At 36.9% G+C, this 27,349-nt stretch overlaps 2 protein-coding genes across 2 annotated transcripts; one reads left to right on the top strand and one right to left on the bottom strand.

The window, feature by feature from the left end:
- The first annotated feature begins 404 nt into the window (after positions 1–404).
- On the top strand, positions 405–10,830 carry tspan14 (tetraspanin 14). The gene is made up of 9 exons (XM_084391789.1): positions 405–502; positions 2,221–2,307; positions 3,460–3,510; positions 4,379–4,525; positions 4,740–4,910; positions 6,387–6,512; positions 8,136–8,189; positions 8,608–8,721; positions 8,940–10,830. The coding sequence occupies exons 2-9, from the start codon at positions 2,227–2,229 to the stop codon at positions 9,006–9,008; spliced, it is 813 nt and encodes a 270-aa protein (XP_084247915.1). The 5' UTR covers positions 405–502; positions 2,221–2,226; the 3' UTR covers positions 9,009–10,830.
- A 2,120-nt stretch (positions 10,831–12,950) lies between these two features.
- sh2d4ba (SH2 domain containing 4Ba) lies at positions 12,951–26,903 on the bottom strand. Its single transcript, XM_084390654.1, has 9 exons — positions 26,655–26,903; positions 24,862–25,079; positions 23,662–23,821; positions 23,295–23,442; positions 21,171–21,309; positions 20,455–20,749; positions 19,862–19,989; positions 18,042–18,262; positions 12,951–13,175 (listed from the first exon to the last, which is right to left on the bottom strand). Exons 2-9 carry the CDS (start codon positions 25,034–25,036, stop codon positions 13,083–13,085), a joined length of 1,359 nt encoding a protein of 452 aa, XP_084246780.1. The 5' UTR covers positions 25,037–25,079; positions 26,655–26,903; the 3' UTR covers positions 12,951–13,082.
- Between the last annotated feature and the right edge of the window lie 446 nt (positions 26,904–27,349).

Below are 27,349 nucleotides of genomic sequence, written 5' to 3'. Positions count from 1 at the left end.
CAAATTTGACTATCATTGTGTCAAGAGGCAAAAATGTAAATGTCCTCATATGAGGACACAGGGTCTCAGGAGGTTAAACAGTATAAATAATATAGCCTAAAATATTTTACAAAAAATTATAAAAAGAAAACACTAGATATTAGAAAATACTGTGTGTGTGTGTGTGTGTGTGTGTGTTTGTGTTATAAGTATTATTAATATTTAAACAATAAAAATAAAATACTAGATATTGTAGGCTAGGCTAGCCTACTGTTCGTGTTTTTAACGTCGCTTTAATATAGTTGCATAATTATGTAATAAAATGAGATTAGTGGATCTCTGGTAAATAATCGTGGAACAGATTTGGTTGTGTTTTTGAGTGACTCGGGAGTCGGGCGTATCATTCTCACACTCACTCACAAAGTCTCGCATTCATGTGTGGGGTGGGTGTTAGAAGAGTTTGCTTTTCTTTTTCGTTTTCAAACTCTACCAGGCGGAGGCGTTGTGTGACATAAACAAAGAGGTGAGCGCTTTAAGATTACATATTATGTATTTATATTTCTTAACATTGAGTAACGTTTTTTTGTTGTTGTTGTAAAAATCGGTAATAAACCGCTCTGCTTTGTGCGTTTAAATTGTAAATACTTTAAACAGACATAAGCTCTCGGGCGTTTCGTTTCACCCTCAGCGCGCTCGCGCACTCGTTAACGTAAATAAATTAAACTGTGGCTGCATTTTTAACCAGTCGTTGTAAAGATTTTATATCTTGGTATATTGTTTATATATTTAGTAGGTAAATGTGAGTAAATAGTTGGGTTTGACAAGTCGTGAGGTGATACAGTTGGTTAGCTATGTTGAGATATCTAGCTCTTAGCATTGTTCTTGTTTTTACCGCAGAAACAAAACAAAAATATTATAGAATTATTGTACTGACAGTGTTCACTACATTAACTTCTCCTAAACGGGAACGTTAGTTGTTGTGGAAGACCGAGATTTGCCTTGGCAGCTGGTTTTAAAGTGTGATCTGTGACAACTTTGCTAATCAACTAACGTTAGCAACTTAGCTAACGTTAACTTGTAAGAGGAAGAAGTAGTGAGGAAGAGTTTGTGAGCCATCTTGTGTATGTGTGTGTAATCGCTGATTTCTGATTATTGGACGGATAATATATTCCCTTATGAGTCGCCTCTGGAGCACTAAAATATTTTGTGATAATATCTGATGTGATAATCAAAAGAAAACATAGCAGTACACACGTATGAAATCTTCAGTGGTTTTCCAGTGAACTGTTTGCAGCTGATCCAGATTGGAATAATTATGATAACATAACACTTTAATCCGATATTCTTATCCAGCTGTTTTTTAAATGGTTAGAGGTTTTTGTGTGTGTGTGTGTGTCATGTATCAGACATATTTACAAATCTTTGAAGCAGATTCTTATTTAGTTTTCTGTTTACTGCAGATTAGTAACAGGGCAGTTAATACAAAAAGCTTTTATTATGAAGGGTTTTATTGATCATTAAGTAGTAGGCTACTTTTTTAATTATCAAGATTTTTGGATGTGAATGTATAAGGTAGATGCAGAATTTCCCAAACATTTTTGTCAGAACCCTTTGACCTAAACCATTAGCTTAATCCAGCCACTCAAGATAATCATTTTAATAAAACTAATTTATTTAAAAATCTAACAAACAGTTTTCTCAGTTAATGGTTATGTAACATGCAGGTAAACAAATAATTTTCTTCATTTTTTTTTTGGTATTTTATTTTTAATTTTACTTGTTTTGATTTAATTACTTATTCGCTTTTTATCAACTCACAAACTCCCAATTTGGGGTCTACTAGAAAGTAAAGTATGTTAAATTTGACTGGAATTGAAAAGTTAATTTTATCTTTAACAACATTTAGTTAAAAAATCCATTTAAGTCAGCAAGGGTGGGTCTGCTTGCATTAAAAAAAATGGGGAAGTTATCTTTCTTTCTGTAAATGCTGTCCATTGGAAATTTATCTTTACTGTCATGACAGGAAATGCAATACACACTCTTTCCAGTATTACCAACATCTGTGGGTGAATTTTGTAATTAAACTCTTGTGCAATTGATTAATTAATTAAAGTTTTAACACTTCTATGCATTCCCATGTATTTCAACTTCTGTTAGTGCACATTTTAAGTTAACACTATATGATAAAGATCTCTCTAGATGTTTTGGTAATCTCAAATGTCATTTTCCTTTATTCCACAGAAGAAGATGCACTATTACAGATATGAAAATGCAGAGATCAGCTGTTGCTACAAATACCTCATGTTCAGCTACAACATTATCTTTTGGGTAAGTTAATGAAAATGCTTTGTTTCCATGTAAACGCATGCACAATCACACACAAACATGCCCTCATCTGCAAATCATGTTTAAATGGGCAACCCTTCCAGTTCTACAGTAGATAACATCTAGTACTGTGTCTGCCCTGCCTATCTTTTATGCCACTCTTGCTCAGATAACATAATCTGCAGACCAGCACCACATTTCATGTTTATTTGTTCCACTTAGTTTTACACCGTGTGCACCGATGTTTCACACTGCATTTTCATCACAGCATGTTAACACCCACAGCTGAACCTTTATATATCAAGAGAAAAAGTCAGCCTAATGACGTCAGGTTTCCATATACGTCAACAGGAAACAGATTTGCGCTGACATGCTATTGCAGTAGTTTGTAGTGTCCTAAGGAAGCATGGGAGGGGTTCATACCAGAGAACAGCTTCTAACCCGGTTTCCTGTTTTCAATTTTAAACATGGCTCCTGAGAAACAAGTTTTGTTGTTACTTCACACTGTGTTATGCATAATTCATGCCGTTTGTGACCTTTTAAATAAAGGTAAAAAATTTGTATCTTTAGCATGTTCATACATTTTAAACTCTACCGTTTAAAAGTTTGGGGTCAGGTCAGTAATTTTTTTTTTCAACATTTTTTTTTTTTAATGTATTTATTAAAGAGGACATATTAATTTGATCAAAAGTAAGAGAAAATTCAATATCAAATAAATGCTGTTCTTTTGAATATGATATTCATAATGATGCAAAAAAAATTCAGCTTTTGTCATCACATGAATAAATTACATTTTAAAATATATATAAAACAGAAAAAATATTTTAAACTAATTATATTTCACAATATTCCTATTTTTTTGTGTTTTTTTGTACAGACTGTATTTTTGATCAAATAAATGCAGCCTTTTCAAAAAAAAAGAAGAAAAAAAAGAAATTCTTACAGACCCCAAAATTTGAACTGTGTTTTTAAACTTTTTTTTAAAATTCCAAGTAGAAGTGTCTGGTTGCTTGGTGTTCTAGAGTTTAGTCACATTTAGTCATATTCATGCGTCATATGTTATAACCACACACGTTGCTGGTTTTTTCTTTGTATGAACTTGACTATTCTGATGCAACATGTCTTAATGTCTCCTAAACCTCTTCTGCTTTTCAGCTAGCTGGAACAGCATTCATTGCAATTGGCTTCTGGGCCTGGAGTGAAAAGGTGAGTAGGCCTATGAGTCTGTGAAAGTCTCTTTTGTCTACTCTCTTAGGGGGTGTTTACACTTGTAGTTTGGATCTTTTGGTCTGGACCAAAAAAAAAAAAAAAAAAAAAAATTTAGTCCTGGTTTGCTTAGTGTTCACATTGTTATTTTTAAAACACCGAACCTAATGCTAAAAACAAAAGAAGCTTTTATGATGTATATTTTGCGGCTGAACTTGGATATACACACAAAACAATGCAGTGTGTGCTGGGCTGAATGCGTTGCTTTATGTGCATACCATATGCAAATGATGGAGCTGACTCATGATGAGCTTATAAAATGAGCAAAGGAGTCAGAACACTGGCAAGAATCTTTCCGTCACACACACAAACGAAGATCTGATGTTAGGAGACACGGTTCTGATTGCCTGTACCGAACTGTGATGGGCAAACATTGCGACTATGATGAGAAAAAACAGGTATGCTTGAGCATTATGTCCTTTTTAGGGTCGCATCTTGTTACATCATGTCCTGTTTTTGGTTAGTTTACATGTCTTTGGTCTGTGTTGCACTCATATTTCAGCCTTACCATACCAGAGTTTGTTTGAAAGTGGTCCAAGACCCATCTTTTCAGGGGTCTCGGTCCGCTTATTCGGTGTGCACCAGGGTTCGGATGGCAGCGTTCACGCTTACTCAAATGAACCGCACTAACAGAGCAATCGCTCCAGAGTTTGTTTTAATCAAACCAAATCTGCCAAGTGTGAACACCCTTAAAAACTTTTTCTTAGAACTTGAGTTTCTAAAAATTAGTTCATGTGGCTGTAAATGTGTTTTAGTGGCTCAGGGAAAACCACTAGTGAAAATTGTTTATTCCTTGATTTGCCCACAGGGTGTTTTATCAGATCTGACGCAAGTCACACGTCTACATGGTTTCGACCCAGTTTGGGGGGTGCTTGTTGTGGGCACAGTCACTTTCGTTTTGGGATTTGCTGGTTGTGTCGGAGCACTCCGGGAAAACATCTGCCTCCTTAAATTTGTAAGTTCTCATCCTTTCGATGTGATACTGAGGTGCCATCACATAAGCTGGTCATAAATTTTGCATGCCTTGCAGTGCCAGACCTGTATAAGACAGGCACTTTATGATGTGTTAAATGTAAATACTTCTCAGACATAAAAATTTACAAGTACTATTTACACTGTCAAAAGCTACTCTTTGAATTTTCACCTTGCTTCTTGACTTTTTCTTTCAGTTCTCTGGAGTCATTGGCTTCATCTTCTTCCTGGAGCTGACGGCTGCGGTGTTGGCATTTGTGTTCCAGGGCCAAGTTAGGGAGTGGATCAACGAATTCTTCTTGGCCAATGTGAAGGCCTACAGGGAAGACATTGACCTGCAGAATCTGATCGACTCTCTTCAGAAGCTGGTAAGTTTGAGAGAGTTTTATATACCAATTCGCATTCATTAGGCAAGGCAAGTTTATTTATATAGCACATTTCATACACTATGGCAATTCAAAGTGCTTTACAGAAAGGAATTAAAATAATCACAAAATAAAAGCAAGGAAAATTAAAACAGTTACAGAGATATATGGTATAGTTATAAAATGAATTAAAAAGAGTAAAAAGATGATACATAGATAAACTTCTCATCTGGCAAAACACCGGTGTATCATATTTTTCACAACTCCCAGTTTTACTCTGAGATTTTCCCATGGTGATTACACTGTGTCAGTGGCGTTCTTTCGGCGCGCCTAAGAAATCTATTGGACGTCTCCGATGGACCCGATTTTCCCCTAAAATCGGACAGGAAGAGCTCTAGGACTGACTCACGGGGTAACCTCGGGTTCACTGCCCCATCAGTCCGCACCCCAAAAACCCATTTGTTCGGAAGCTCTAGGAATGGAATCAATCCAGTCTGCACCCCACAGAACCTCGAGTTTAATCACGTCAAACTCACTACTTCACTACTTCACCCCAGACCCAGGTCATCAGCATGTTTCATCTCTCAAGTTCCCCAATTAAGTAATTTATGTTTGTCTCTTACCCAATTCTCAGTGCCATTTGAGTTCAGTTTAGAATAAAAAGGAGGATGCGAAATAAAATACAGTGTAATCAGTCGGACGAACAGCGGCACAGTGCTCATTCAGTAAATGCACAGCTAAACAGATGTGTTTTGAGTCTGGATTTGAATGTGACTACTGTAGGAGCACATCTGATCTCTTCTGGAAGGTGGTTCCAGATGCGGCTCGCATAGTAGCTAAAAGCGGACTCGCCATGCTTAAAATGAACCCTTTGTATTTCTAGCTGATGTGATCCTAATGATCTGAGTGATCTGTTAGGTTTATATTTAGTGAGCTTATCTGCAATGTATTGAGGTCCTAGGCCATTGAATGATTTATATACCAGTAATAATACTTTAAAATCAATCCTAAATGTAAATGAATGCTTGACCATTAAAAATGAATGCTTTCATTAAAATGAATGCTTTATGTTTACTCAACATGCTAACCACCACATACTTATTAGAGGTGAAACTGTTAAAAACAAACTTTGTGCTTCGCTATTCACTCTTCTGTGTCTTTTCGCCAATTCTTCAATTAAATCAATGCTAAATTAACAACCATGAACAAAACCATAAATAGGATGAAAAAGCCATAGATATTAAGGATGTTATACATAGATATCGTAGAGCAGTTTTGGAGCTAGTACTGAACACACATGTCTTGGTTTTGAATTTATATCTGTTTTCTCAAATAATATTTTACATTTTAAATTATTGTTAATGTAATTTGGGGAATTATGATACCACTTGATAGCAATTTTGACTGTGCTTACTCACCTTGCCTGTTGCAGGGTTTGATTTAAAAACATCCTAAATGTACATTTTGTTTTATTCACAGAATCATTGCTGTGGAGCTAAAGACCCCAATGACTGGAATCTGAATGTGTATTTCAACTGCTCACAGAGTCAGCACAGCAGAGAGAAATGTGGAGTGCCCTTTTCCTGCTGCATCAGCGACCCTGCTGTAAGTTCCTTTCTCCTTCACAGCAGCCCTCCACAGAGTTATTTTCATCATAAAAAATACTGTTTAAAAGAAAACATTGTGCTTTCAAGTCAAAGGCCAAGCACGTTGAAGACTTCCTTTGCTTGCCGTGGCCTTGAAATGCTTCAAGAAATAGTTTAACTCATGTCATTCCAAACCCATACATCTTTGTCTGAGAAACTTTGCAGAATGTACTTTGTAATTGCATGGTTCAAAACATTATTCCACATTTTATGGGGGGAAAAAGTAATGTGGATTTGGAACAACATGAGGGTGAACAACATTTTTGGGTGAACTATCCCTTTCACAAGCCAATGAAACTGAAAACTGTTTCCCAAAAAAACATATTTTAATTTCTTAGTGCATCAAGTCAATATGCCTAGTTGGTAGCTACCCTCACTACTCTAACTCTAACTGTTACTTTGTAAACATCATTACATGCTCCTTAATTTGCAACCAATTTAATTCACTTTCACTAGGGAATTCATCTTAGAAGGGCTAGGTTTTATTTGTGTTTAGGATACTGACTAGGGGTGTGATGATACACTTAGCTCACGAGACGAGACGATATACGAAATTGGGTTCACGAGAATGAGATAAGACCATTTTTTAAGAAATCTTCAATGACAAAATATGACTGGAAAAAATATGAAAATCAAAAAGTCATGATTTAATAGAGTAATCGGATAATATTTTGTGGAGAATAGCGGTTATAATGTCTGAAAATTCATATATAATAACAATGAGGCAGTAATAATTGTTTTAAATAAAGTATTAAAAGCAAGTAATTTATGGTTTTATTGAAGAACACTGGTTATTATATTATGTATATTACATTATGTATTATAACAATCAACTTATGTACATTATAACAAATGCCTGCAGAAGGCGGCGATGGCCGTTTGATTGTTGTTGTTAGTTACACTTTACAACATGATCAAATCCTTGTTTAATATTGGCCAAAAACATTTCATTCAAGTGTCCACCTAATCTTTAATATTTGGCCACTTCTTCACGATAGAAATGCTACAGTCATTGTAATTTTTTTGAACAAGAACATATGGACATCAGAACATGCTAACTTAGAGCGAGGGTTTAAACTTTTATTTGAAATCGCGATGAACAACAGTTTGCATACTGATGTATTCTCCTGTGTTAGTGTAGGTTTATAAATAATAGCACTATGCTATGATGCATATGTGCAGCCATTTCCGGTTAAATTGCAATCGACACAACTTTAATTGAGGAATTGTGCCAGCCCTACACTAATCATCTTATGATTATTGTCACTTCAGTTCTACTTTCTGGTTATGAATTATCATAATGCAGTAAAAGACAGAACAATATAATGTGAGCAGAGCACTGTAAAAGGTGTTGATATCACGAGACAGCTTTTCACCTTGACGAGAAATATCATTATGTTTTAATATCGTAAGATCTTGTGGCACAAGATCTCTTCACACCCCGAAAGTTTTTTTCTTCTAGGCACAGGCTATGTCTGGTTTTGGTTTAAATTACTTAGTGCATGGTCATTTATTTCTATCGTAAATGACTTTACAGTAATTATAGGCCTCATTTTAATGAACCTGTGACTTTTCTTTACAGGATACAGTGGTGAACACGCAGTGTGGATATGATGTTAGATCAACTGGCACAGCGGTGAGTGCATATTGTACAGTTTTACTAGGCATTTTGTTCTTTGCCATTGTTGACAAACGTTCTGCTTTAACCCTATAAACCCGAAGTGTAACGCCGACGGTACACCAAACGAAACAAATTCATAATCAAATTACAAAGCACCCACTGAATGGAATGAAACAAATCAATTCTTAACTCTAAAATGGAGTGTACCGCTGGCGGGCGCCACCTAGCTACGAAAACATTAATAATCATAATTTTCAAAATGACTGCCTTGATCAACTGTGCTGAGTTATATGTACTGTAATATGTCGAAAACATCATACAGCTCAGATAGTCATGTGTCATATGTTGCTATGTAGATTGGCTTTTTAATTAATTGCATACATTTTACTGTCACTTATTTTGTGAATAAACAACACACTGTTTTATTTTTCAGGCTCAATGGAGCAACACCATTTATGTCAAAGGATGCATGATGGCTTTAGAGGAGTGGCTTCCACGCAATCTGTACATTGTGGCTGGAGTCTTCATAGTCATATCATTGTTACAGGTATTGGATGTGCTTGAAAAATGTTTTACAGCTAGATGTCACCCCTCACAAAACAAATGGATAAAGAATTTCAGATTCTGTCATCAGAATGAATACAAATTGTAGGCCCTGAAAAGAAATACTCTTCTGCATGTTAAGAGTATGTCTTATTGTCTTTTTAAAACTCAGTTTTGAAGTGAATCTGAATCTAATGTTGTGTCTTGTTACTTTGCTATCAGATGGTGGGAATCTTCTTGGCAAGGACGCTGATTGGAGACATAGAAAAAGTAAAGTTTAATTATTTCTGAGCTCATGTAACTGGAAGGGAGCGAAGGGCAATGTATGGAACAATATGTGGACCTCCAGTTATTCTTTTTTTTGTTTCATGGAGGACAAGAACATTTGTGGAAAAGAGGACTCTGGACCATTCACTTGGACCACCTTTTAAGCATTTCTAAAGACCACATTTTGAATATGCAGCTGCCTAAGTTCATTTGGATACTGTCACATGTGTGCCTTCTCTCTTCTTCAAGTTTACCTCCAGCAGCACACCAACCACTCCCATTGTGTTTTTTTATTTTTTATTATTAGAATTTTTTTATATGACCAACATTAACATTTGTAATTTTGGGACCACTATTAACCAAGCTTGATATACATACTGGTCACAGGGTGGGACCATAACCTTTAAACTAACATGAATTGTAATTCTAATCATGAGAAGAAGCAGCCTAGTCCAGTGTTTCCCAACCCTGTTCCTGGAGGCACAACAACACTACACATTTTCCAACTCTTCCTAATCAATCACACCTGAATCAACTCATCAGCTCGTTAGTAGAGACTCCAAGACCAGAAATATATGGGTCAGATAAGGGAGACATCCAAAATGTGCACTGTTGGTGTGCCTCCAGGAGCAGGGTTGGGAAACACTGGCCTAGTCAACCAAGCTTTAATTATCGAAATGTATCGGTATGGTCCTCTTACACATACTCCAAAATAGTATATAAATAATTAGTTCAAAAGCACAAACTGGAATGTCTTTTTGAAGCATGTTTATTTCCTTAGATAAAAACAGGCTGGCGATGATTAAAAAAGAGATTAACTGGCCTCATGGTAAGAAGTGTAATGAAAGAACAATTGTAAAGCAGTTTTAACTGCAGTAAATACATTCCATTTTCTTAGTTCATTGAGTTCAACTATTCATATTTATGCAGACAGAGGGTCTGCATTTAATGTTAACTGCAAAGAGTGCAGAAGAAATATATCAAGATCTGACTAGACTCACGTGCAAACAACATATTGAGTGCAGTTGGGTGGAAATAAAATTCCTGCGACAGGTTTTAAGCATCAGTATGCGTCCTGTATTTTTATATTTCTGTTCCGTTAATGATCATTTTATCTGATTGTCTTTGCATTTGAATGTGCAAGACCTTTAGGAGTCACTGGAGTTTGATGCAAATCACCATATGGTTTCTAATACTGATGTCAACATTGCCTTTGAGATGCCAACACTTACCTCCTTCTATTCTTACCTGGCGACTTTATACAAAAAATCAGGTTGTGCCTTTTCTCTCGCATTGAAGGTTTTATCAAATGGATTATACTATGTGTTAGCTGGATAGAGGTTATATGTTTGATTCGTGTCAATCATTTCACATCAAATAATATTTACTTTTTGTATTCTCAATTGAAAACTTAACTGCCATTATAGCACAAACTAAAATCCATAACATTAACGTAACATTAACTTCACTCTTAGCCCAAAGACTTTACTGTTATTTTTCCTTTTCACAGTTCTATCATAGTATACTTGTATAATATGACCTCTGAAATTCACATTAATGCAAAAAGGAATTTATGTTAAAAACTAAAAAATTGTTAATCTTTTCAATTCAGAGAGCACTATTTTGTCCCTTTTTTGGAGTGTCTGTCTGTGCCACTGTGTAGTGTTAACGCTTGATTTGAGTATTTACTAAAATGCAGTAGTTACTGCAAGAGCCTCCTTTTTAATGAAGGGATGTTTTTTTTTTTTTGTTGGATTTATGTCGTTTGTTTTTGAATGTGTGTTGTCTTTGTAAATATTTTCTTTTCATTGTTTTTATATTCAATAAAAAGTTTGTTAGCGATCAATATACATTGCTGTTTGACTTTTAAAGAAAATACGCTGGTTTATGAACTTCATACCAGCTTAGTTATGCTGCAAATCTCAAAGTTGGATGTTAACTAAGTGAGAACTTGTCATTAAAAAACAATAGAATTATGTCTTATGCTCACCAAGGCTGCCATTGTTTGATCAAAAATACAGTAAACAGTAACATTGTGAAATAATACAATTTAAAGAAACTGTTCTATTTTAATATATTTGAAAATGTAATTTTGCTCTTTTTGTGAACAATTAATCAGTGAAAATTTAAAAACTTTTATCGAAATGTTACAACTTTTCCACTTCAGAAACAACATTCGTTTGAGGCTGAGAATCCCTCTTTTTTCTAGTAATGTCCACTTTCAAAAACCTCTCCTACCCAATTTTTACTTTAAAATTTTGGGAAATCAGAATATGGAAGTAACAAAACTTATGATAAAGATTTGTTGTCTTCATAAAGAAACAATTAATTAAAGGTGAACTAAGTAACTTTTTTTTACCTTAACTGAACAGCTTCGGAGTCATTGGAATGGTTATATTACTTATTTCGGGTTGAGTGGTGGTCGTTTCGCACCCCCCTGGTGCCCGTGAGCGGAAAATACGCACTTGCAACTTTGAGCCGGCGGGCCACCGGCCGCCGCGTCAGGAAGTCTCGCGTGATATCAGGTCTCGCGATGTAAACAATTGCTTTACGGCCAAAAGAAATCTGCTAAAATGCCGTCATTATTGCGCTCCCTCACGCTGTTCGAACCCGAATGAAGAAGACGTTTTAAAGAATATCCCATCTGCTTTGATGTCGTTGATCTGCTAGCCTCTGGTGTCTGAGAATAGCCAACGAGTTTTTACAACAGTGTTGTTAAATATCTATTCCGAAGCTGTGGGGGGAGCTCTAGAGAGAAACCTGCGAGCAAAAAGCGAGAATACAGCGAAGAAATCCCGAAGTTACTGAATGCAGCTTTAAAGTGGACATGTATCAGTTTGTTGCATTGTATGGAAGAATGACTGGAGCAATTAAAAGTAGAAACTTCCCGAGGGCTGCAGTTATAGAAAATCGCCTATACCTTGAATCCTGGATTGACTTTGGCAGGAGAGCAGGGAAAAAACAACAACAACAAATAAAGAACCTGAACAATGTAACATAAAATAGGCCTTTCAAATTCAGACTTTGTCTGAGCTCCAGACGGTCAGGCCAGAAAGGTTCACTTCTTGAGCAAGCCTGCAGTGCGGTACATTAGCCGCAACTCTAGAACTTTTTTGTTACCTTTTCAGCTCATACAACTATTAAAGCATCTTTACTATATAGTAGCAGTGGCATTTTGCCTTTCAAAATTACTAATAGCACAGTAATTACAAGCACAATTGTCTTGCTCAGTTTGTGATAAAGCAGGACTGGGTTCTCTGTAATTTTGCCTTTTTACAGTCACCTCTACATTAGATTGAACACCTTTGACAATCGGTCCTGATAAAAAGTCCCATTATGGGCTTTTCTGGCAGGGCAGGTGGAATGGGAACAAACTGAAAACAAATAAAAAAGACCATTGCCCCTCTATGTAGGGTGATGTGCACATATTTTGCTGGGTCAGAAGTGTAAAAGACCTGATTTCTTTCACTGGAAGGTACAGAACAATTATCTCCCTCATGGAAAAATCTACAGTACGACTAAAGGATGGACAGAGGAAACTGTCTTTTCCTGTTGTTAAATCAGACCTTCCCCAGTCACAGTAAGGTACTTTCTTTTGATTTAGTTCTCTTTCAGTGCTCACAATGGTTCTTGTATAGCTATTTGCATCACGTCCCATTCTAAAGAACAGAAAACAATAGTTCTGTTTCAGATTTATACTTGCAGTTGACTTGTGAATGCAATAATAATCACAAAAAATGGAACACTAATGGCTTTTCAACCACAAAGACCACTAATCCATGTAAAACCCAACATGTCAAGTTAGTGTCAACTCTTTCAATTGCCAGGATCACATGGAGACTTATCACAAATCTCTGAAATATTCGAGAATGCTGTCAGTTACCAACAAGAGTATAGTACTCTCAGCTTTAAGATCAGCACATAAAATGCAAAGATAAAGTCTGGGGCCCGATCATAAGGCACTGTAAATCAGAGGCAGAACATGAGGACCAGAAGTCTTGTTTATTTTTGACCATGTTCTCTGAAATGCAACGAACACCCTGCCACATTAGCTGCCCTGCAGAGATTCGCCTTTGAAGTCTTTATCGTGTGCGGAGTTCATCGGAAAAGCCCTCCGAAGTCGGCAGAGGGCCCAGTCCGCATGCAGGCCTCCAGCAGCAGCTCTTTCCCTGTGGTTGTGATGACTTCCTCCTGAGAATCGACAGATGTTGCCATTATCCGGAGTGCTGTGCACTCTGATAGCGAGAGTACAACATTTCTTATACACAAATTCCTGAAATCATCATATGCTGAAAGCATCGCATGCTGTGCCATTCAATTTATTATTCATTATTATTATTCAAAAATGTGGCCTGAAATAGTGAGGGCAGCCTTGTTATCAGCACTGCTATGTTTCAGGATACATCTGAGTTGCTTTTGTATTCATTCTGTGATTGCTTTTGAATTCTGCTTGTTTTTCTAGCTGAGCTAAACCTGTTGTAATTTTCATATATATGTTGACAGGTTCTCTACAGCGTTTTTAAATTTATTTTTACCATATTGCAGAGGCGTGAAGCGGGAACGCTTGACAGTTGTACAACGTCGCCTGCATTTGCATGTAACTAATGTCAGAGATTTCACAGCTTGTGACTCCAACTTTGACAGCATTCCAGACAGGGAAATATGTATCCATGGTTACATAGGTTATGCTGAAGAGATGTGTGAAGGTAAGCTCTTACTGAAAGTTGCCTTAGTGCAGATTAGGTTACATTACATTAGGTGTTTAACTCAGGAATCAGTTTTGACTCCTAATCCATTTCTTAAATATTGTGATGTTACAGCACATTTAGAGATCTAGAGACTTTAAGCATATGACAGTTGGCATAGTGTTGTGATGGGCGCTTTAGAAACACTGCTGAAGCTTTTTGAAATGTTTCAATTTGAAACATCAATGTTTGTTTCGAATCAGTGATTCGGAGGGCATTCTGAACTTGTCAAGTCATGTAAATAATGCAAACAAGACTCAAAGCTTCGAAAGTTTTCGATTTCCGATGGTTCGCCACTATATGGCATTGATGTAGTGAAATCATTCAGTGTCTAATGGCTTTAAGTAATCTCTGGTCAGTTTTGTAATAATTACAAAACTGACCAGAGATTACTTAAAGCCATTGGACACTAAATGATTTCACTATTATATACTATTATAGGTTCAATGTTAAGAAATTGAATGAATTTTATCTAAACGTGTGTACAAAGAAAGGGAGAGTGATAGTTAATGGATTCTAATTTGCGTAGCCTATTAGTCAAGTCCTTCCTAAAAAATATAAAACAAGCGCTGGACATTAATATAAAAACTCAAATTACAGACATCATAATTAATGAAATGAATCATATTATACTTGACTTTACTAATTAAAAAAATATATATATTTACACATTTTGACCAGCAGGTGTCATCAGCATGTGGTGTTTCGAGCGCTTCAAAACAAAAAGATCCTTGATCGATTCATTAAAAAAAAAAGAACCGATTTAAAAGAGTGATTCGTTCATTCATTCACGAATCGGGCATCGCAAGTTGTGAATCTAAACAAACGAATTCATCCATCCACATTCATAGTGTGGACATTCATCAAAACATATTTTGTGTCCCACAGAAGAAAGAAAGGCATGGAGCATCATGTGTGTGAGTAAATAATGACAGAATTTTCAGTTTTTAGTGAATTATCCCAAAAAGTGAAAAGGAGAGATCAGGAGTAGGAAATGGCGAGATTAAGGTACAAACTTGCGCCAGCAGCGCTACCTGCATGAAAATCAAAAATCACTCTAGCATGCAGGTATGATCACTTTGTAGGCCAAAAAGCGGAAACGAGTTTGCATTTTTGCACTTCCATTTCCATCGTCGGTGTTTAGTCATAGCTGAGGGCGTGGCTTGGGGCGGAGTCAGCGTGAGTGAAAACAATCCTTTCCCCCTGACTGGAAAATCATGGTATTACCAGAGCCCGTCTACGGAGAGCCTTGGCACTCCCTATTCAGCCCCATTGTATTGATTTTGGTTGCAGTTCCATTAGAATTCCACTGGGGGTGATCGCGAGCGAGTGCAGACTGAATGGGAGTCAATGGGGCTATACGGCTAAATGTGTCTCTTTCACCCGATTGCCGTTGAGAAATCTCAGATTTTATTGTAGGCTTTGCAAGTTCAACATAGGTTATAGGTCGAAAGTTGAATGAACGAGTACTTATTTCTTTTCGATTTCTTACAGGTTGAGTTGTTGTTGCCCATAACACGCTAGCATTCTGCTAATGACGTCAGCATTCTGACGTCATTGACATTTTAAAAGACTTTTTAAACCAAATAAGTGGCTCTAAAAAACTAACACCCAGCAATGTGTAATTTCTTTGCATCTCCTTTCGAATACAACATTCAAATTACTAGACAAAAAATTATATCCTGAGAAAAGTGGATTTTGAGGGTTTTTCGCCATAGACCTCCATTCATTCTGCACTCGCTCGCGAGCGCCCCCGCATGGACAGAGACGTGTTACTGCAGCCAGTCCAGAAACCGGAAGTAAGCAGAGTGCCAATTCTCTTCCTATTAGACATTCTCTGGTATTACCAGAGAATGTCTAATAAGGCGAGAAGTTTCACTCTCAGTACACTTCCGGCTTCTGAAATGGTTGCAGTTCCACTTTGATTCCATATGAGGGCGCTCACAGGACGAGTGCTGAATGAATGGAGGTCTATGGCAGTATACCCATCAAAATCCACTTTTCTCAGGATATAATTGTCTAGTAATTTGAATATTGTATTCGAAAGGAGATGCAAAGAAATTACACATTGCTGGGTGTTACATTTTTTAGAGTCACTTATTTGCTTAAAATTTTTTTTTAAAGTGTCAATGACGTCATACACATCATTCGACCAGAGATACTGCTTTACGGCAATCCTTCAGTCACTCTGGTGCTTTCGCGCTCTGCACTTTGTTTTCTCTCGAGGCATCGACAACACAGCTGACACAGGTAAATACACGTGCTAGAAGAGTTTTTGTTTTGTTTGTTTCTGGTCCCGCTTCGGATGCCACGATGCCATCAAGCGGTATCTCTGGTCGTAATCAGTCCTTCACTGACCAATCAGCGTTCATTAGCAGAATGCTAACGTGTTATGGGCAACAACAACTCAACCTGTAAGAAATCGAAAGGACATAAGTACTCGTTCATTCAACTTTCGACCTATAACCCATGTTGAACTTGCAAAACCTACACTCAAATCTGAGATTTCTCAACGGCAATCGGGTGAAAGAGACACATTTAGCCGTCTAGCCCCATTGACTCCCATTCATTTTGCACTCATGGCGATCGCCCCAGTGGAACTCTGGTGGAACTACAACCAAAATTCGGTACAATAGGACTTAATAGGGAGTGGGCAGGCTCTCCGTAGACGGGCTCTGGTATTACCCTTATGAAAATTAACCAGATTTTTACTACACTAACCATAGTTTAAGCATGGTATTTGTTGTAAAACTGTGGTTATACAAATGGTACTCAATCTGCCAAAAAACTATGGTTACTTACTACACAATAATAAAACCATGGTTGATTTTCGTAAGGGTAACCCAGTATGGCCTACGACACTTCTGCCGCTCCACAGAGCAATATACATACAAAAATTGAGCCGTATTGGGTCGGATAGTCCGTATCTGTGATCCGAATCTTTTCTCGTTAAAATGCATGCTGCTCCCCCAAATATCACACAACATAATAGCCTAGTTCATAAATCACCCAGTCTTTCGATGAAGACGTTATTCAGTGTTCCTGAATTTAATAGATTTAGAGTATGTATTACATACATTTAACATTTTAAACTTATCATAAACAGAGTCATGCTATGAAATGGACATTTTTCTGAATATGCTGTGTGCAAATCAAAGGGCATTTGTTTATGTATAAGTTTGTTTGGGCTGAATAGAAACATGAAATGCACAGAATGTAATGTCAAACATTAATTTACCACAGTAACAAACATTTGTCAAAAGCCAAAAAAAAAGGCCAAATTATTGACAATGGCAAAGTTTTTTCACTTCTGGCAGCTGCATTTAGGCTTCAAAATTCATAAAAGTTGTGTTCATCTGTTAAAATTATCTTGATGGACAAAACATGTAAGTATCATACATTTTTGTTGATCACAGAGCTTGTTTATTTTTTATGCGATAATCCAAAAGCCTATGGAATAATCCTGTTTTTGTCGATTGCACCAGTGGGATGCTAACTGCCGGTTGGCCTACAAAGTAACGTCATACCTGCACCACTCTATTCAGAGGCTGCATCCTTCAAAGGACACACCTTCAAAGGCCGTGAAGGTCAAACTGAGCATTGTTAAATGGGACAGTCTAGTCTATGGAGGATTGTTCTTGTCACTATAGCAGCAACTGTAACAGCTGCCGTTAACGAGGGGCAGTAACGTTTGTAATGGACTTTTTTTTTTAAAAGTTATATTCATCTGTCAGAAAAAAACAGGGTCAAAATATGTTTACATTGGTCCATTTCTGTACATAATTAAGAGTATAAACTATATAAAATTGCATCTTAGTAAGATGTGTCAACATTTGAACCACTTTAAAGTTATTTATTATTATATTCATGTAAGTTGAGAGCCAAAACTTACATTTAAAAGTGTAATCTGGGAATTTCTCAAAAAAATCCTGTTGTCACAGACACGCAATGAATTCTGGGGAAGTGCAGGTCACAAAGGATCAATCTGTTGTATCCTTCATTGCCCAGGAAACGAAGGATGTATTTCGAGGCCGCATTTGAAGGAGCCTTTGTCGAATTTGTCACGCCGCTGTGACACAGTCTGCCTTCGAATTCTGCCTTCAAAGGATGTAGTCTCTGAATTGGGACAACAGCTCTATTTTCTAAACTCTTGCTTGGTCTTATTGTGAATGACTGATAAAATAATATGAAAATTGTTTTATTTTTCTATTCTTTTGGTTGGTGTAAATAATCTTTTGCATTCTTGAAGTAAAATTCCATTTACCCTTATGTCTCACAATAGCTTTCTAAAGTTGCTATTCTGCTCTCTTACCTTGTGGAAGTCAATGAGGTCAGCAAGGGTGGCATGACGGTTTTGGTCCACACCCAGAAAGCTGTAATAGTCCCCAGAAGCATCGATAAGGAAATGCTTGAAACCACTGGCTGTGCGATAGGACAGTGTGTAGCCCCATATCCTTTCACTGACCCGTACCAAGAAAGAGCCCATAGCAGAATTCATAAGCAGTCTTTCTGAGTCCTCTCGAGAAATGATACCTTCAGGATAAACATTCCAGTCAACTATCAGTGAAGAGTTAATTATGTGTACACTAATTCAAACTCCCCAAAACATTCACATGCACCTCAAAGATCCTGGCTTGTGATCCTTTACCCTTGTGAAAAAGAAATACACTTTAGCATACTTTTAAAAAGAGTACTTATTATGGAAATAATATGCTTTAAAATAATATAAATAATAATAACTGAATTTTAATTGCATGCTATTTGCAATTAATTTAAATGTATTATAATTTTAATTTATATTAAATGCTAATTGAACTTAAGAGTGCTTTTTTTACATCTTTATGTAATTTCATCATTAATTCTGTTGTCTTTGAAATATGGTTAAAGTGCACAGCCGAATGTACTGAAAAGCATTGATGGGAAAATAAATTGAATGTAATTTCAATTTAAACTTTCTAGTCATGTTTTCATTTGTAATTACACATTTGTAATGATGTTAAATGTAATATTAAATGACACACTACAGTTAAAATATATAATCTATAACCACAAAAGCCTACTACTTGTACTTTAGTATGTTAGTCAACACATCAAATTAAGTGTACTTCTTAAAGCATGATTAAATATTATTAAAGCAATTATTTAAAATGTGTTAAAGTAAAACTTTTCACTTGACATTATTACAAATTTGACTTTTCAAAAGTGTACTGAAATGTGTTAAGAAACAGCCATGAAAGTGTAAAAAAAATTTAAGTGGCCTTTTATTTCATTTTATTTCGTGTGTGCACTACAAATGCACATTCAATGAGCACACTTCTTTTTCACAAAGGTAATGACTTTTAAAGAGGAGTTGTTTAGGTATTTCAGCATCGTTTCCATTGTAATCTTGTTATCTCTGTAATAGAGTCACCAGGTGCCAGGTAGAAAGTGGTATAGAATGTTTTTCCATGTATCTGTACCAGCAGTGTTGGTGTAAATCTACTCCATGGCTTGTGTATGTGTGTCAGTAAGGGTATGAATGAGTGTGCATTGGATCTCTTATCTAGATATGCATCTATTCAGAATCACACAGACTGAATTGCGGCCCACACTCCGCTGGAATTTCCGACACTCACAAGCCTAATAATCTGCTCTCTTGTCATTTAACCAGGAGTCACACACTGTAACCCAATCAAACATGACAAAGCTGCAGGACTCACAACGCCAGTAATTAGCCTAGCAAAACCTTTGAATTATTGAGCACTCCCCTCAATTTCTCTCTACTGTCTGTCCGTGTACAAGTAGACGCAGACACAACTGCTCTCCATCTGTTGGTCGGCCAGTTTCTGGTTTCAAAACAAGGCAGCATATTCCATACTCCATTTCTCTCTCCTTGTGGATCTGGGTGACAGTGTGTACAAGAGGGTAAAAGGGCAGAGCTCTGTTATCTGCTTGAGTGGTGCTAGCATCTGTCTGGGTTGCTAAAACTACTCATGTTTCCCACTTGCTTACGGCACAGTAATCTTCAGCCATGTTCTGCAATTAATGTCGACATTGGCAAGCTATTCATGTTCCATACAGTTTATCAAGTGATAATGGATTTGAATGTATCGTATAACCGGAGACACCAGAGAGGTCATTAAGAAACCTTACCATGGAACCATGGGGCGATAGTATTGCCGTTCCTTTCATGTCCCGCCTGTTTTGGTTTCTGCTCTTCAGTAAACCAGAGAATAACCAACTCCCTGGAACTGGGTCGTGGTGTCCGCAACCATGCAGGGCTAATGGGAAAGGAGAGCGCTAATTTACAGAACTACACAGTTAATATGGTGCATAAACCTTTGAAAAGACAGCTTAATCCAGCCTAAGATGGTTTGCCTAAAAAGGCCAGGTTTTGGCAGAGCAGCTGAACCAGCTGAGCACCATCTTGGCCAGCTAGACTTGCTTAAACCAGCTTGGCTGGTCTGAACTGTTTCTTTGGTAGGGAAGTGTTGCACACACATGTGTTATGGATGCCCATTATATTGGTACCATAATGGTTGTATGATATTATACATTTTTTACATTTTGATATCAGTTGATTATAAATAATATAAATCTGTTAAATCAAATCTCAAAATAAATAATGCTGTACATTATAATTTTTAATGCCTAATTTCACTTTTATATTTAAAACGGATGCCCTTAAAGTATAGTATAATCTATTTTTAATGTAACACACTGTTATTTCTCTACAGAATGGTTACCTGTCCATCAGTGGTTGTGCTGTGGTTGTACTATGCCTGCGGCTTTGTCTGCGGCGGTACAAAGGAGGTTCTGCACGTTGAATGCCGGGCCTGGTTTTGACTTCATTGCTTGAGACAGGACTAGCAGATGGTTCAATGAAAGTACTGTGTCTCCGGTGGGATTGTTTCTGGAAGTGGCCACTCAGGCCAGCCACGTGGCCTTTCTCTATGGCCCGTAGTGACTGACGCTTATACTCATCTCTTGCCCAGCGAGCCTTCCTTGTCATCTCCTCGTCAGCTGCTTTGGAGCGACGTACTAAAGAGGATGAAGAAGAAAGAATAGATGGTTGGATTAGAAAGGACAGATATATTGGATACAAAATCCAGCTTTTATAATCCTGGTAAGTGTGCTTTGAAACATGGCTGGTTTCTAGCTGGTCTAAGTTAAGCAACAAACTAGCTAGTTGGTTTTACCAAATGAGATCAACTGTTTTTTTTTAAAACATGGTAGCTTATTTATTTAACTTATTTTAACTTAATTACCAGGTAGAAACCAGGTATTATGTTACAAAACAGTCTATCTATCAGTCTATCTTTTTCACATTTACACAACAGGCTGAAGCTTAGAGAGGTAAAGAGATTCAAATTTTGTAGATGTTGAGAAGAAACATAAATAATAAACAGAAAAAGGGTTTGACACATGAAAATGCATATGAAGAAATAACATCTTCACTCACATTGTTCCTCCCACTCTTTGTCACGTTGTTCATTTTTTTTTTGTTCATGTTCAAGGGACATATATAGCTCCTTCGCTCTTTTTTCCTCTGCACGTCGTATCTCCTCCTCTTCCCTCTGCCTCTCCTCTTCCTCTTGTTTCTGTGTGAGAGTAATATAGAAAGTTTTTTTGTGAGAGAGTGTGTTGTCAAATCACGTGCACCTCAGTCCTTACTTAGGTGTCCTTACTACAACGTATGTGTTGTTCTAAGTCTTGCAGCACTAATGAATTAGCACCAGTGGCTCATTAGCTGTGTTGAAATGGAAATCATTTGGTTGAATAATTAATCCTCGAGGACACTATAACATGTGGAGCATGGTCGTTTGAGATACTTAAGCTGTGTAATTATTGACATAAGGTAATTACCAATGAGGCGTTATCGGAAAACAGACACCCCTTGACTAGACCACTAGAGTCCAAAAACTTGAGTGCAGTTAACATTGTTCATTCTGTTTAGTACAGAGTTTTTTTCTTTGAGTTTGTTGACATAGTTATATTAAAGTGCCTTTTCATATAGCTGAAGCATATCTAACTAAAAGCTAGACAACTACCCTTTTCTTTTCACTTTTCTCCACTTTTCTGTCGTGCCTCGACAGTCTTTTAAAAGATTTCTTAAGGATTATTGTGAGAGAAACACTTCAAAGTTTAATGACTCAGCACTTTCCAGTAAGAGGGATGATATGTGGGCTATGATAAATGAGCTCTTTAATATTTGACAAGTTTCTTTAGAAGGTCTCATTACCAGGCCACAAATCAAGGATAACCATCAAGGCCTCTTTGGGAATCTGCAGTGTAATAATTTGAAAAATGGTCGTGCCTCCATCTTTGTCTGCCCCGACTCCTCCTACGTTCTGCCGTTTTCTTTTTCTTCCTCTTTAAAAAGATAATGCAATCAGTGCAACTTCTGTATAACCAATCTTGCAGTATTAAAGATGCCTTTAGGATGTAATCTTCTATTTAAAAATTAATTGACTTCTCCCCTCACTTTCTTGCAGCCAAACAATTCTCGTTCTTACTAAGTTGACATGCTTTTTGGCTTGTAGAATTGTCAAGCATCTACATTTTGGGTCAATGACATCATCTTATTACATCTCATTTATACAATAGGCAGGCTTGTGATGGTATCAAATTTTCCTATTACGACAATGGCCATCGCATTATAACGGTATAAAGTACTATCACGATATAAGTTGCAAAAAAGTGTTGTCATTCTAATACAGATTTAATTATTCTTTTCTTATAACAAAAAGAGCTCTGAACAATAAAACAATACATAAAAAATGTATAAAGTATATGCGCTCTTAAAAATAAAGGGTTTTTTTTCTTAGAAAAACATTATTTTAAGTACTGTTCACTGAAAGGTTCTCTCGCACCGCTGTGAAAAACACCCTTTGGAACCTTTATTTTTAAGAGTACAGATTAAAGTGCAAAAGACTTATAAAGATCAATAGGCAACATTTTCATTTTCCTAAGCACTCTTATTTGTCATTGACCCTTTTACACTATAACACGACTTCTCCTTTTCACAGTGTCAACCAAAAACTGTGTAATACATTTTCTGTTTCATTTAGCCCTTTAAAGTGGGAAGCAACTAAGACTAACATGACAAACAAAAGTACATACATGGACTGTTCTGGAGAACTAGAAAAGCACTCAGCCCTAGTTTTTGTTGTTGATGCAGCAAGTTGCCCTCCTGTTGGTTTCAGATTGAGTATTGATTGCCTGGTTGTTTTCCTCATTGTTCTCTGTCTTTCAAAGGGAGATACAGAGAATAGAAGTACAGAGGGCCAACCTCTACAGTCGTTCCACACACTTACCTAAATAATTTACAGAGAGATTGGTGGAAAACAACATCCACCAAACGAATGTTGGACCCTAAAGGTGTGCATCAGTGCAGGTCTCCTACAAGTAATTGATCACTTGGATTGTTTTGTGACTCCCACTGCTAAGTTAGTCCCCTGACACTCTAGCAGATAGTTTGGATCCTTGTGGAACGCTGGCAACCATTTTCGTCTCGCTGAAGCCAATTGGTGCATTCTCATTTTGCTGCACAGTTAGAAGTTTGAGGGGTTTGTTGATCAATCACCTTTAGTTTTTCTCGTATACCTTCCTCTTCCTGTTTGGCTGCCTTTCTGTCCTCGGCTTCTTCCTTCCACTTTCCTGCAACTAAACGTGCTTTTTCCTTTGCAATGGCATCTCTGAACTTTTGCTTTATTTCTTCTTCTTTTTTCCGCCTTGGAAAAAGCCAAAAAATTAGGTGCAAAATCTTTTTAAAACCTTATGTTAAAACAAAATAAACCTTATGTTTCCATGTTGCATCCTGAAGCATGATGCCTAATTGCTAAATATCTACAGCAAAAGATTTAGTTTTATGTTTTCTTTGGACATGAAATCAGTTTCTAATCTAGTCAAAAGATACAGACAAACATCATGCAGTTGCTCACAATCCTCACCACAGCTCCTGGGCTTCTAGCTGAGCCTGTCGCCTGGCTCTCTCCTCCATCAGCTCTTTGACAATCACCTCGTATGGTTTGTCTCCAGGGGCGTCCCCCATAACCCAGACCCACACCTCACCATCTTTGCCCTGCAGCCACTGAACACTCTTCCTGTTTTCTGGAAACAGTGATAAAGGCAGATGTGAAAACCAGCCCAGATGAACTCTTTCAAAAGACAGTTTGGCCAAAGATGAAAATGCTGTTGATCAATGTTATATGTAAATGACAGCCTAAATGAAATCTGTTTATATGATAAAAAAGACTGTCTTTATATGATAAACAGGTGTCTTTTCAGAAGACTTGATTAAACTGCTTGATTTATATTTACGATATCGGTTTTATATCGGATATATGGTTGTGTGGACATTCAAAGGATGGATAATGATGAAAAAAGTATGTATTAAAAATATTTTCATTTGTGTTCCGAAGAAGAATGGAAGTAAAATCGGAATTTTTTTGGGTGAAATAACCCTTTAACCAAAGAGTAATTTTGTGCTGGCTGCCTCGCTGCCTATGGCCTACAGAGGCAGCTGACTTCTAAGGGACCATCCTAACAATCATAGAACTTCACAAGCGACAGATCTGCAACACTTTACATAGGTAGCAACACACAAATAAAAGAGATTTGATGCACAGTTGATTTCAGAGTTTGCTGTTAGCATATTGCTAATGCATTTCACATACAAATATTGTAGAAAAGAATAAAGTACATGAAGTATATGTCACAGTACATACTGCAATTGCCTTTTCCACTAAGGATTTGAAGACAAAGTATATTGAAAACAAATTATGATGAAATTATGAAATATGATCAAATATAACAAAACTATCCACCCGTTAATTTGTGAGGTAGTGTGGTCCAAACCTCTACTCCGTTTCAATTGAGAATAGCACACATTCAAGATAAGCTTTAAAACCAGGACTCAGGACTGTCCCGGACACCAGTGTTTTAACGATTCATAAAAAATGCATCACTGTAACTGAAATTTCGTTATGTATATAGATTAGAATCACAATTTTTCAGTACAGCACACCCTGAGTGTATATTAGCACCGTTTTTTGTTTGTTTTTGGGGTCTGATAGAGTGTTTGGACCCGGAAACGTCAAACTTAATCTGATTACGTATAGGGCTAGGAAAGATTTCCTTGCCGGACCCACCGTCTCTCTCCTTGGTCAGGGGACTTTCCCAGCTTCCCTCTTTGCTCTCACACTCCGTCCATCGTCGCACCTGCTCCTGACGTATTTTGTAGAAAAGAATATGCCTCTGCTCCTCATTAAGTTCAGCCAGAAGCTCTGGATCTACAAACATGTCTCTCAAGATCTGTTGCATCATTCTGAACTGCCAGAATCTCCTCTCCAGGAACACGCTGGGAGAACTGCCAGATATATTTGCAGAAGAATTCTTTGAGTCAAACAAGGTGAAGCGTTAACTACCATATCAGCATGCTTGCCTGGAACAGCCTGCAACGTTTTACACCTATAAAACGTAACTAATTCTTCAACAGCAAATGCCCTGAGACAGTAACACAGTTCCCACTTTATTTATATTGACTTTTATGTGTTAGGCAGTGTTGGTTTTAGAAGAATTTCTTGGGTAGTTGTGGAAAAACATTTTGGAGGTTGTATACAGAATAAGTCACAAATATACTGTTCAAAAGTTTGGAATCACTATAAAATGTAATAAAATTGAATCGATCCAAATGAAAGTAAAGACATTTAAAATGATGGCTGATGACTTTTTCTATGCACTTCGTGATTTTGCCGAATTAGACACATTCCTGAAACAACATATTTTGTTGATACTGGAACAACATTCCTGTATGAAAATGCAATCCTAACTATTTCCTTGCACGTCCTGATTTTTTTGAGTTAGTCACATTCCAGGGTCAAAACATTTTGTTGATTGTGGAACAACATTCCTGTCCAAAAATGTTGTCCTAAACCTAACCATACCCATAAGTTATCTCTAAAATCAGTGGGAAATGATAGGAGAATAACACTGTTGTAGAAGCCTAAACTTGACATAAGCTGTAAACGTGTCCCTCAAATATGATTAGTTGATTTTACCATCATTTACCATCCAGGTCTTTTGCATATTCTACCCTTTTATTTTTATTTGTCAGTGTCAGATGTTGTATTTTCTCTAAAAGACCCATATCTCGGAGTCTTCTCTTCACTAATGCAGATAAAGCTAATCTGTTGAATGTCTGTTCAATGAGGCTGCCAGCTGAGCTCCAGTCAGGGGTCTCTTTCTCAAATTAGAGAGTCCGATGAGCTTGTCCTCTTGTTGATGTGCATCTGGGCCATTCTCTTCTTGTTCTACTCTGCTTTGATCCAGTTTGTATATTGATATATAAGAGCCTTCCTCTCTTAAAATAATAGACTACATTTTTTTTTAACCATTTTTAAATTTGACATGACTTGCAAGAAATGCAAGTGTACTTACACAGCTAAAAAAAACAAAAAACAAACAAAAAAACACACACAGGTGCTGCAACAATGTAAAATATGTGAAAAATAAGGTGTATTTTGAACATTCGATGAATTCAATATAAATAAATAAATTTTAAGTTGTATATGTATAAACTGTAATAAATGCTTTAAAAGTAATATTGACATATATAAAATTGTAAAACATTACCACTTTTTACTGTTTTCGATTAATTGAAAATGACATACCAGTTTCCTTCAAATACATAAATATGTCTTAGTGATTCCAAACTTTTGAACAGTAGTGTATTTTTAAGGAACTCATTCCACACTGTATTATTTTAATTGTTCAATACCAGAATACAAGGATCTCACACTATTAGAATACAAGCACCCCCAAAACGAATACAAGTTTGCCTCATGCTATAAACTCTTAACAGAAAATTCAATAGCTAGCATTTATCAACACTCTGCTGTGTTCCTATAGGTCACTCTTTTTCTACATTATTCATCTTACTGACCTGCTCTGGCTCCTTCAGATCCCTCTGTGTCCTGCCAGCATGGAGCCTCTCGCTGTGTCATTGAAGAGTCGAGCACAACCAGGTGATTGCTGATGAATACAGTGGTGCGGTATTGTGTCCCATCAGATCCATGATGAGGGTTTGTATGGTTGCATCTATGTTGTGACGGGTCTCTGTTATGATGTGTGCACTGAAGGTCAGAAGTTTCCCACAGGTGAATGGACAAGGGCTGTTGTCAACCTATAATGCAACTAGATCTCCCTCGCTCGCTTTCTTTTGGTCTCACCTCGGTACACAAATAGACACACACACACACACACACCCAGAGAGCGAGAGAGAGATACTGCTAATGTAATTAGAAACCTCTCTGTTGTCCTATCTAGGGTTCATCTGAGCCCATTGCTCTCTTCATTAAGTCTGTCCTCCTGTGGTACAATGCTAATGCTTTTGCAAGAGAGAATTGAATTATTCTTTAAGCTATTAAAGCAAATTTAATGCTGTTGACTTCACTGAGATGATCTGTTTGGTATAAATTATTAATTTGGTATCTTTATGTTGTTCCTTCCTTATATTTTCTCTCTCTTTAATCCCCTTAAACACAGACTAAACAAAGCAAATCCTTGTGACTTTAAGCTAATATCTGTAAGGGAAATGTCTGCAGGTGTGATGGTGTATTTGAATTGTGTCTTATTAGT

Source organism: Rutilus rutilus (assembly GCF_951802725.1).
Source record: "Rutilus rutilus genome assembly, chromosome: 20".
NCBI lineage: Eukaryota > Metazoa > Chordata > Actinopteri > Cypriniformes > Leuciscidae > Rutilus > Rutilus rutilus.
Note: the sequence above shows the minus strand (reverse complement) of the source record. Positions and strands in the feature narration are given on the sequence as shown.